The following is a 12,747-nucleotide window of genomic DNA, read 5'->3' as shown; positions in this document are numbered from 1 at the left end:
TGATCCCAAGGAAGCCAAGTTAAATGGTCCTCAAAGCATAATATTGTCCCACCAATCTGTTCATAGAACAGTGCACATTTCAAGCAGACGTTCAGCTGTACCAGTGTGTATCCGGATATGACCATTGACTTGGTGTAACAAGAAATGTGATTCATCTGAAGAGATGACACTTTTCAGTTGATCCATTTTCCACTTTCGATGATCCTGTGCCCACTGCTATTGTAAGTGATGATGTCATTGTCAGCATGGGAACACATAGGTGTCTCCTGTTGCTGAACTCCTTGATCAACAGTGTGCACTGAACGGTGTGCTCCTAAATACTTGTGTCTGCACCAGCAATGAATTCTGTCATCAGATCTGCCACAGATTGCCACCTGTCCTGGTTTACAGAGTGTGCAGACCTCCAACCATCAGGTTCTGTGCTGAGGTGTGAATGTCAGCATGTTGTCAAACACACATGGTTTCACTGTCATTCAGCTACTTTCCATAGATGCTCATGGCAGTAGCAGGTGGCTAGCCAACCAGCTTTGCCTCTTTCAAGGTGCTCGTTCCTATGCGATGAACCAAAACAGTCTATGCTTTGTCAAAGTCACTCATGTTGGTGGATTTTCCCATTTATGACCCATATCATCATTAGAATGATTGCTCTTTAACTCGCTTCACTTATGCTTTCTTCACTGTGCCACATGTCTGTAACACCACCATTCGACCACGCGGTGACTTGTGGCCATAATGTTTTGCCTCATGTATTTAGTAGAATATTACATTCCACAAAATTGACATTAGCAGTACTGTTTCTAAAGCTAGTCTCCTGTTGTATTCACCAAATGAACTTTACTTCAAACATACAAATGTGACAGGAAGATAACCCTTACCATCCCTCCCTACTACCAAAGTAGTGGTTTGCTTGCATGCATGCAGCAACTATACAGATTCGTCATGAGACCAAGTAAAGTTAGGCAACAGCAATGGCAAAAATAGGTTACAGTAAAGATGATCAACAATTTACAATGATTTACTGATAGTAATGTAGTTCAAAGTTCACTTGTACTGATCCATCTTTCAATACTGGTGTAGTGAACAGTGACTACCGTCACTTGTGTAATGTCCAGTTTGCCTCTTCTTCGTGGAGAGTGCAGACGAGTCCTACGACACTGTTCTGATTCTGTCTGATTGTTTTGAGGTATTCCAAGATGAGTGGAACTGTTTGTCTGCTTCTATTAATGCGTAGCGGCTAGATGTGATATAGTCCTTGGCTCTTGAGTCATAAGCAGCTCATTGCTCATCTATGTAGGTTGTATACTATATTTTCTGGAGGATACAGCTTCCCTTGTTGGATGAGAAACGGGGTGTTGACAAAGATTGTTTCATGTTTCGTAGGGACTACCACCATCTGAATTATGGTAGATGCACACTTGCTGCTCCCCCTGGCATTTGCCCCCTGCAGCTGAGGAAAGCTGTGCCTAAAACCTGGGTGATGGGTATTTGGTCCAGCTAATCCGCTGCATCAACATCATATCTCTGTCTGCGGGGTGACGCACTATGCCATCCTCCATCAGGACGTTGTTGGTTTCCTGCATCTGGGTCTCACTGCTTGTGGTGTAGTTGGGGAGAACTGTTGGCTGCAACTGCAATTCCACCAAGACAGCTGGCTGCATCTTAGTCATACGAGTCTGTAAAAGAAATGGCCTAGGAGCTCCAGCTATATGTGCGTGCGCACATTGTGGCTTCATTTGGTTTCTATGCCGTGTTGTGACACCGTTGTTAGTTCTGACCCTGTACATTATGTTCAGAAATATATCACTTTGGCTGGTACCTACTATTTCTTTCCATTTTTGTAATGAGTACTTACTTGATCAGTGACTTTGAAAAACTTTATTCTTGGCTGAGTGTGGTTGGTCTGTAGATGAATGAGTGGCTTTAGTATTGACATTAGTGTACAGTGCAGTCTTCCACACAATTTTTCTGCTGGAGATTTTGTATAATGTGGAGTGCCTCTTTATTGTGAAAGAAAAATTAATAGTGCATTATCCTTATTGTACTGCTGTGTTGGCTTTTGTTATATGAGATTTGAATATGCGTACAATACTTTCAGTGAGACCATTTGCTTCAGGGAGACCATTTGCTTCAGGGTGAAGTGGTGTGGTTTTGAAATGTGGTATGTCATTTTGGTCACCAAAAAGTTTGATGCCTCATGGTGAAAATTGAATGCTGGGTGGTTGTTGGTAAACCGATGGTGCTGAGGGAAAAGTTGTTGACTGTACTATAGAGGAAGAATGGTGCAGAGTGCCAGATATAGCTTCTACCTCAGCCTTCTTAAATTACACTCACAACCCTGTGGACATATAATAAACTGAAACTTTAGAAATTGGCAACTGACTAGAGGAAGAATGTCAAGGAGCACCGTTAATGGTTTCTGTTTTGAAAGCTTGAGCTAACAAAGAATTGCTTAACTTTAATGTTATCACTCTGGTGTCTTGGTCAGGTGCAACCATATTACCACGTCTTGAATGAATGAATAAATATGCATAACAGTAGTTACATTTCTGGCTCAAAGCAATGAGCTTACAGTACTAACTTGGGTCTATGTAGCAGACCAGGTCATTTTTGATGGTGCCGTTTTCCATCTAGTGGGTAACTCAGTAAACTACAGATTTCCAAAAATTCTAGAGGTCTGGTATTGGGCAAGGTGTTTCGTATACAAAACAAATACAATATGCAAGGGTTAGACCTCAATAAAATAAAAGAATAGTGACACCATGGTCTGTTACATTATGCACCTGATAGTGAAGCTGATGACATTGCAGGTAAATGCTCCTATTCTTGACTTCTCTGTTTTGTGATGTGCCTGATACGAACGCATAATCCATAAACAAGTCAGGTTTGTCATGAGCAGAACACAGAAGGAATGCCAACAGCAATAACCAGAATATCCAAGTCCACAGGCAGGTATCTCCAAATAGCAGCTATGCGAAATTCAAAAGAGGTCATGCGGCCTGCTATTTAAGACTGAGCTGCAGCTGCTTGCTTAGCCTGTTCTGTGAGAGCAGCTGAACCCAAGTGACTTGCCTCTGATGATTCTCTGTTTTCATAAGCTGTAATGCCTTCATGCTGTTATTGACATTGTCTGCTGGTGAGGGTATTAAACAGTGATGGAACAAATGGTGGTTAAGATCCTGTCAGCAGATGATGCTCTACAAATGTATGCAGCTACTGTAAGTAGAACTCTGTATGTGGTTTCTCCTGCAGCCTGCTTATTTGTTATTGATTCCATTGTACTGCTCTGTGTAAATAATGTTACCCCACTAACTGAATTGGACTGAATCCTTGCAGTTTATGGTCTGCCTAGATATAGATTTTTATTTGTATACATTAAAGTCCCATGTATGAATTGTATTACACCCAGAAAATTGACAACCGTCCCAGGCTAACTATCATTAGTCAAAAACACAAAGGTTTCGAAACAAGGCCTCTCTGTTCCAGTTTCAAGCTTGTAAAAGTCAACAGGGTACAAGAACAGTTCCAAATAATGCAGAGAGTAATAAAGTGTGTTCTATCACATATATTTCAATTGAGTACACCAGGCAGATAGAAGAAGCCAGATGATACGCAAGTGACTGGGCTGCATTGGGGCCACAGCTTTATTTACAGAAGCAAACAATGGAGTTTGCCGATTACTTCTGGTACATTAACTAAGTAGAAGTAATTAAGTATAGTAAATTTCTTCATTTTTGTACCCAAAATTTATTCAGTTATCAATTAATATTTTTCAGTTTTGCAAGACAAATCTACAGATTTCTGCAAATTTATTCCCTTATTTTGGGGCAAATGCTTTCATTTCATTATTACAAGGGCAAGTCACATATAAATGAAACATTTTGAGGTGGTAGCCAGGGAAAATACAGGGGTTTTTCTGGGAGAAAGCATTGATCTTTGTTGCAAACCTCAGTCTCCATCCAGTACTCCTAGTGAGAGGTGCACCCTGGAATTATGCAACATGGTTTACAGTTTCTTGTGAATGAAGGTTTTACTACTTTTTAAGTATGTTGGTTTATTCTCAAACTATGGGAAAAGAATGCTTTGTTGTAATTAGTTTGAGAGAGGACATCATCTCTCTGAAACTGTATCAGAGCCCTTGCTTCTGTAAACAGACATGGTAGGACAGAACATTGGGCCTATCATAGAATTTTGGCATTTAACAGTGCTTCAAATCTCTTCAACTTCACCTAAAAACTTGGTGCCTTGATGAGTTGAGGGGATAATGCTTTTTTGCAGAAATGATCTTGTCATGAGACTAGGAATAGTCATTACCTCTTTAAATGGAGAGCCAATATGAAGTTACAAGGGATTTTCACTGAAAGCTGGTGCTGATTTCTGCTTGGAAAGCCTTGGCCACTATGCTCTGAAGTAGTGAACACAATCTGCTAATAATTTCCGAAAGGAGCATGCCGACATTAGTATTACCTGATACTGTGATCTTCATTAAGGTTGAATTGCCTACAAGTCAAAAGGCACTATCTGCACCCATGTCAGAACTTATTTGCTCTGGCATAGTAACACCAGATCTCACACTATAGCAATAAGCTAACATGCTTTGGGTGCTTTGAAAACACCATTAAAAATTACTTGTTTTAGGGCAAAGCATACAAAAAATGGATGATTACATGAAATTAGAAAAAAAAATGTTGATTCTGTTAATATTAGAAATTAGAAAAATGCTGATGCTGGTAGTTTAGAAAAATATTATCACAGGTCCATTTAAATTTGAACTACTCTAAAATTTAATCCGTTATTGAATAATTCACCTATTTTTGTTGCAGTAGTGGACCATTATTGAGTCTGTCAGAATTGTGGGGTAGTGACAGTAGTGGGCATAATCGAAAATCGTCAAATATAGAACAACGTCTTGAAGAAGAAGTATATCGTCGACAGGTAAGTCCTCATTTATCAGATAGCTATTATGTGATGTACTTACTACTTTATTTAAGGTATATTATCATGGTGTGCTATCTTCACTTGTCATTAAATATGAAAGTGACATTTATTAACATTTATGCCAAAATGTTCTAGATTGTATAGAGGAAGAAAGAAGTTTTCTACAAGTAGGAAAATGCTAGTGCAACATTTTACAAAGTGTTCAGTAATGTTTAACTTGGTACTAGAAGGTAAAGAAGAGGGAAATATTGCTGCAGTAGGCAGATATTAGAATATGTAAAACAAATGATGAGTTACAATATGTAATAGATATGTAGAGATTAAAGTTTTGGTGCAACATAGAAGCAGATAGAGGACAGTACCAAACTTAATAAAAAAAATAAATAATAATAATAATTATTATTATTATTTGCCACTGCTGTAGTGCCCAGAATTCCTGCCAAATATCCACCTAGCAGTACTTAAGTATTGCAGAATGTATATATTCTATATTGTCATCACCTTTCTATAATTTGGCTTCCCTTCTTTCATATTAGTACAAAGTCACGTAAGTAATTCTTACAGTAAATTTTCAGTAAGACAGTGGCTTCCACATTGGTGAAAACTACAAAAAATAATTGCTGAACAGAGGCTTGTGTAATAACATCCTGTGCTGACTGTGAGGCACTGCAGAGGCAATCAGAGTCGAGCTCAGATTGGTAACTTATTGTTATTTTTGGTTCTTTCTGTCTTTACCTTATTGAAAGTTGAAAACTCTTCAACATAGATGCTTTTTGCTTTTTTGACAAAAACATCAGTAATAGTTATATTGTAGTCATTATGAGTGGATGATACTTGTCTTTCTTTCAGCATTTGTAGACTGAATAGTGGTTTTGTTTGTTGTTGTCGTGGTCTTCAGTCCAGAGACTGGTTTGATGCAGCTCTCCATGCTACTCTATCCTGTGCAAGCCTCTTCATCTCCAAATAACTACTGCAACCCACATTCTTCTGAATCTGCTTAGTGTATTCATCTCTTGGTCTCCCTCTACAATTTTTACCCTCCACGCTGCCCTCCAATACTAAATTGGTGATCCCTCCATGTCTCAGAACATGTCCTACCAACCGATCCCTTCTTCTAGTCAAGTTGTGCCACAAGCTCCTCTTCTCCCCAATTCTATTCAATACCTCCTCATTAGTTACGTGATCTACCCATCTAATCTTCAGCATTCTTCTGTAGCACCACATTTCGAAAGCTTCTATTCTCTTCTTGTCTAAGCTATTTATTGTCCACGTTTCACTTCCATACATGGCTACACTCCATACAAATACTTTCAGAAAAGATTTCCGGACACTTAAATCAATACTCAATGTTAACAAATTTCTCTCCTTCAGAAATGCTTTCCTTGCCATTGCCACTCTACATTTGCTACTTTAAGTGTCTCATTTTCTTATCTAATTCCCTCAGCACCACCTGATTTAATTTCCGTTATCCTCATTTTGCTTTTGTTGATGTTCACCTTATGTCCTCCTTTCAAGACCCTGTCCATTCTGTTCAACTGCACTTCCAGGTCCTTTTTTTGTCTCTGACAGAGTTACAATGTCATCAGCAAACCTCAAAGTTTTTATTTCTGCTCCATGGATTTTAATTCCTTCTCCAAATTTTTCTTTTGTTCCCTTTATGGCTTGCTCAATATACAGATTGAATAAGTTCAGACATGGGCTACAACCTTGTCTCACTACTTTCTCAACCATTGCTTCCATTTGATGCCCCTCAACTTTTATAACTACAATCTGGTTTCTGTACAAGTTGTAAATAGGCGTTTGGTCCCTGTATTTTACCCCTGCCACCTTCAGAATTTGAAAGAGAGTATTCCAGTCAGCATTATCAAAAGCCTTTTGTAAGTCTACAAATGCTAGAAATGTAAGTTTGCCTTTCCTTAACCTATCTTCTAAGATAAGTCGTAGGGTCAGTATACTCTCCTATGCCTTGACTACTGAAACTTGCATATTGAATGCAGATGTTGCACATAAAGTAAATGGCCGCTGTTCATCATGTGTGGCACTTATAAAGACTTCCTGAATATGGAAGAAAAATCGCTCGTGCCAGAATGATCTTTCTTGAAACAAGAAAATCCTTCTAGTGAACAAGACCCCCCCCCCCCACACACACACTCACACACACACACACACACACACACACACACACACACACACAGAAGTGAACATTATGTTGCAAATGATAGACATTTTTCCTCTCACAGGTCAATTTTATAATGCTTAAACAATATTCATAGGATTCAACTATGCAAAATCCCATACATTCCTACAAGAACTTCTCGAACTTCATATGAGAAAATGACTTTCATAAGCACACTCATAGCAGCCTTGTGTAACTGCACAGCATTCAGTCGGTTTATTGAAGTTATTTCATGAGGAAAATCAAACTACAACATGAGATCAGAAACATACTCAAGTAGCGTTACACTTCAATCACCCAGTCAGAAAGTAGCTGGTGTCAAAGTATCCATTGATGGGCCGTCAGTGTCCATTATAGTGTGATGAATTTTTGAGCATAAACTGTTCTAATCTTGAGGCAACAACAAGCTCTTTCATGTAAGTGTTTCTGGAAGGCTTTGCTGTTACTGGTATTCGGGAGGACGACAGTTCAATCCCGTCTCCAGCCATCCTGATTTAGGTTTTCCATGATTTCCCTAAATCGCTTCAGGCAAATGCCGGGATGGTTCCTTTGAAAGGGCACGGCCGATTTCCTTCCCCATCCTTCCCTCACCCGAGCTTGCGCTCCATCTCTAATGACCTCGTTGTCGACGGAACGTTAAACACTAATCTCCTCCTCCCTGTTACTGGTATGTTAGCAAGTGAAGCAAATTATCTTTGAGGTTCCACCAGTCTAATACTGTTACCAGGGAGCTGAACTGCAAGTAAAAAATGAAGAAAGGAATGGACTCAAACTTGCGACTTCATGTCTATATTGTATGACATTTACCACTAGACAACAAGCAGATACAACACTGTAACAAATGGAGCGGAAGACAACATTTCCTCCATACAATTCTGCATCCTGCAGTGATGCCAGACCTTGCAGATGGCAAGACTAAGAATTCTGAGGGGGGACCTAAGTGAACAACTGACATTTAGGCTCTGTGGCAGCTAGGTTAACAACTGACATTTAGCCTCTGTGGCGGCTAGGTTTTATGTCTCAGACTGTACAGTTGAAAATGTGTGTTAGGTTGAAATTGGCCAATAGTTGTGAATAAAGCATCTTATTCAAATAATATACATTCTCAGCAGGACCATGACTTCTTTTAATCAATATTTGTTAGCTGTGAACCCAAGCATAAGAAAAATAATTCTGAACTGTTCATTATTTAGTACAAAGTACAAATATTAGCTGAGGCAATGTCTTTAACACTTTGATTAAAAAGTTACACCAAAAATTCTAATTGTTGTTGTAAGTTCTGTCATTGAGCAAACTCCGAATGTGTAACTTTTGAATTTAACTTTTTTTTTGATCAGTTAAATATATTACACAGGGCCCCATTATTCTCTTTACTCGGTGTGAAACTACATGTTTCTAAGTGTTGAAAAAGAATTGTGCCTGGTGTCTCAGATTATGAACAAGGATATTTTTTCTGAGCATAGGTCCCCACACATTCCATTTACATTTTCCCAGCTCTACAGCTTCACTGTATTAGAAAATTGGACTTTTCTTAGTATATAGTTATTGTTTGTCCATTGATATGAACTGTCTATTACTCCACCTCCTTGCCTTCCTTCTGCATTCATTCATGAATATGGAGGCAAATGTTGAGAGTATTAGAGGTAGCTTATTATGTACTTTGTGCAGTCTTTTAGAAAAGATTATGTATCTGTCCTAGTTACAGAAATTTTGCCTGTAACCTGATAGTAAATCTGGTCTCTTTGGACATTATTATATTTACCAATGTGATGCTGCTTTTAGCTATTGAGTTATTGTTATTTAAGCTGACATGTCTCAGACCTTTTCTATTATTTGATGCTCACCTCTTCCTGCTAGTCCTCTGCCTAGTCTGTGCATGTGGTCTGTTTTTTCACATTTCTAACCAATTTTGATTGTAAAAAGAGTTTTTGCCCATAGATGTGTTTCTACTTGACAGTTATTTGCTTGTTTTAATCCTCTTGACTGATTAAAAATTTGTGCCACAGTGGTACCAAACCCGTATCTTTACTCTTTAAAAACAGATGCCTTTTTCTGAAACATCCAACAAATCTTGTGGATTGATTGTGCTGTGTTCTGAAGGTTCACTTCAGCCCATATATATCCAAATATTGTAAATTTTGTTTTGAAAATTATTTATCTTTTGTGACTTTATTAAAGCAAAACAGTGTCATTAATATTGTGAACTAAATTATCCGTACTCTTGATAGAAGTGTTGTTCATTAGAGTTACCATGAGGCATCAATACTGTTAAAGCATCATATCCAAGTAGCATACAACATTTATTCAACAGGAGCAAGGAATAATTAACTACTCTGAAGCAAAGAATAAACGTCTGTCAATGAACGTATCACTAAACATAAATACACTCCTGGAAATGGAAAAAAGAACATATTGACACCGGTGTGTCAGACCCACCATACTTGCTCCGGACACTGCGAGAGGGCTGTACAAGCAATGATCACACGCACGGCACAGCGTACACACCAGGACCCGCGGTGTTGGCCGTTGAATGGCGCTAGCTGCGCAGCATTTGTGCACCGCCGCCGTCAGTGTCAGCCAGTTTGCCGTGGCATACGGAGCTCCATCGCAGTCTTTAACACTGGTAGCATGCCGCGACAGCGTGGACGTGAACCGTATGTGCAGTTGACGGACTTTGAGCGAGGGCGTATAGTGGGCATGCGTGAGGCCGGGTGGATGTACCGCTGAATTGCTCAACACGTGGGGCGTGAGGTCTCCACAGTACATCGATGTTGTCGCCAGTGGTCGGCGGAAGGTGCACGTGCCCGTCGACCTGGGACCGGACCGCAGCGACGCACGGATGCACGCCAAGACCGTAGGATCCTACGCAGTGCCGTAGGGGACCGCACCGCCACTTCCCAGCAAATTAAGGACACTGTTGTTCCTGGGGTATCGGCGAGGACCATTCGCAACCGTCTCCATGAAGCTGGGCTACGGTCCCACACACCGTTAGGCCGTCTTCCGCTCACGCCCCAACATCGTGCAGCCCGCCTCCAGTGGTGTCGCGACAGGCGTGAATGGAGGGACGAATGGAGACGTGTCGTCTTCAGCGATGAGAGTCACTTCTGCCTTGGTGCCAATGATGGTCGTATGCGTGTGTGGCTCCGTGCAGGTGAGCGCCACAATCAGGACTGCATACGACCGAGGCACACAGGGCCAACACCCGGCATCATGGTGTGGGGAGCGATCTCCTACACTGGCCGTACACCACTGGTGATCGTCGAGGGGACACTGAATAGTGCACGGTACATCCAAACCGTCATCGAACCCATCGTTCTACCATTCCTAGACCGGCAAGGGAACTTGCTGTTCCAACAGGACAATGCATGTCCGCATGTATCCCGTGCCACCCAACGTGCTCTAGAAGGTGTAAGTCAACTACCCTGGCCAGCAAGATCTCCGGATCTGTCCCCCATTGAGCATGTTTGGGACTGGATGAAGCGTCGTCTCACGCGGTCTGCACGTCCAGCACGAACGCTGGTCCAACTGAGGCGCCAGGTGGAAATGGCATGGCAAGCCGTTCCACAGGACTACATCCAGCATCTCTACGATCATCTCCATGGGAGAATAGCAGCCTGCATTGCTGCAAAAGGTGGATATACACTGTACTAGTGCCGACATTGTGCATGCTCTGTTGCCTGTGTCTATGTGCCTGTGGTTCTGTCAGTGTGATCATGTGATGTATCTGACCCCAGGAATGTGTCAATAAAGTTTTCCCTTCCTGGGACAATGAATTCACGGTGTTCTTATTTCAATTTCCAGGAGTGTACTTTGAGCACTGTGTTGTGTCACTATAATCGTCATTGCAACATACAATCACTACAAATGTATTCATATAAAAATCTTGAGTTCTAGGCAGCACAACCTAGGTTGTACTCTGGAAGAACTGGTAATAGAAATTTTGTCAAACCAGTGATCCTCTCCTAAATTATGTTGCAGATTCCACAACAATAAGGAAGGTTTCTGTGGCTTATCTGTAGACAGAGTATAAACAATAAAAATAGTATACAGGACTTGTATTGTAGCTGAAAAATCTTAATATTGTGTCTCTTCCCTTTTTTTTTGTTAAAGAAAAAGGAAAACAGAAGGAAATTTCAGTGCTGTGTTAGCTGTCGGTACCATTCTACCCATTGCTCCCACCATTTGTACTTTTATTTACTTTTCATTTACCAAATACTTGAGATACATATTTTTCGGTTGAGGATAAGTACAATATTTCTAGATTTGTGCGGGTAGAAATATACTAGTCAGTTTTATAAACAGCCTTCCTCTTATTTTCATTGTTTATAATTTTAAGGTATCCAATTTTTTTTCTTTTGGGGATATCATAGCAGACAGGAATGATTCTTTGATTCAGGGCCTCTTTCATTTTGTATTCTCTGGCTAGAATAATTTATATAAACTCTTTTCCTATATTAAGTTGTAATTAATATTTTGACTTTTTTTTTTTACACTGGTGTCACTTTGGATGTCTTAGTAAATTTAATACTGATTGATTATGAAAAATGTTTTGAGCTTCTCAGTAATACCATTTTTCATTTACATCTTCGGAAATTAAGTGTGAAGATTTGATAGTGGTAATATATATTTTGTGACTGAATCCTAGTTGAATTTGGAATGAGCAAGAGTCCAGATGTAATATGTTACTGTCCTTACAAATGCAAATTAAAGGTAACAGTATACTTTTACCAATAGAAATGAACAGAAGTCATATTTCTTAAGCGATATTTTGTGAGTTCCACCAGATTGCATGCTTTATGATCTGAAACTTGTTGATACCTTTGTGTTCTATGCTGTAAGCACTCTGATGAGTGGTTGTTAGCCTGATAGAGGTAATCTGTAGTAGCTTGCCTGTTTTAGTTATCATATGCATCTGAACTATTGTCTCTTGATTTTAAAATTTGGTAATGTAAACATCCAAACATTACAATTTGCCATATAAAGTTTATGGATATGAACTGCAGTTCAAATGCAGAATTTGGCTTGGGCACAACTCCATTGCTGTCATATTCTCTGTCAAACTCTTTCATAGTAATTTTTGTAGTCGTTCTTGTTGTATCAGCGAGAAAAGTAGGTAGCTGTCATTATGTTATACCCTACTATATTTACTGTACTACTGTTGTGCAATAGTAGCGTCCTTGATTTTTTAACCATAATCTTGTTGCACCTAAAGACAATTTTGTTTTCATGTTCCTCATTTTATTGTGTTTTTTTTTTCTCTGCATTGAGTACATAGTTTTGCATATCTGTTGGTGAATACTTGCATAGTGAAGATGTAATCTGGGAGGTAGTCGTCTTCTACTGTGAATTACATATTTGATAAAAGTTGTTACCTTGAATGAGTTTGCTGATTGCAGAAACATTAGGTTGATTTATGTGAATGTGTTTGCTGATTATTGTCGATACCATGGTGCTGATTTAGTTGTGCACAGATGCCATGACATAAGTCATGTGGAAAAGCACTGGAAACGTAAAACAATGAGACGTCTACAAGAGAAGGGGTATTAAATTGGGAATACATCGAATGTACAAAACCAGGAAGAAAACAGTTTAAAATCAATACTGCATACTAAATGATAACGTATGTGAAGGATTGG

The 12,747-nt window shown here is 39.7% G+C and overlaps 1 protein-coding gene across 2 annotated transcripts in view; it reads left to right on the top strand.

Annotated features, from left to right (window-relative positions):
* LOC126252813 (uncharacterized) overlaps window positions 1–12,747 on the top strand; it is a 253,837-nt gene that overhangs the window by 59,708 nt on the left and 181,382 nt on the right. For both annotated transcript variants that reach the window (XM_049953758.1, XM_049953765.1), the window contains exon 5: window positions 4,821–4,932. In XM_049953758.1, the coding sequence (XP_049809715.1) occupies window positions 4,821–4,932 (112 nt within the window). The remainder of the gene's footprint in view (window positions 1–4,820; window positions 4,933–12,747) is intronic.

This window comes from Schistocerca nitens, chromosome 1 (assembly GCF_023898315.1).
Source record: "Schistocerca nitens isolate TAMUIC-IGC-003100 chromosome 1, iqSchNite1.1, whole genome shotgun sequence".
In the NCBI taxonomy this organism is placed as follows: Eukaryota; Metazoa; Arthropoda; class Insecta; order Orthoptera; family Acrididae; genus Schistocerca; species Schistocerca nitens.
The sequence above is the reverse complement of the archived record's forward strand: the minus strand, read 5'-3'. Positions and strand labels throughout refer to the sequence as shown.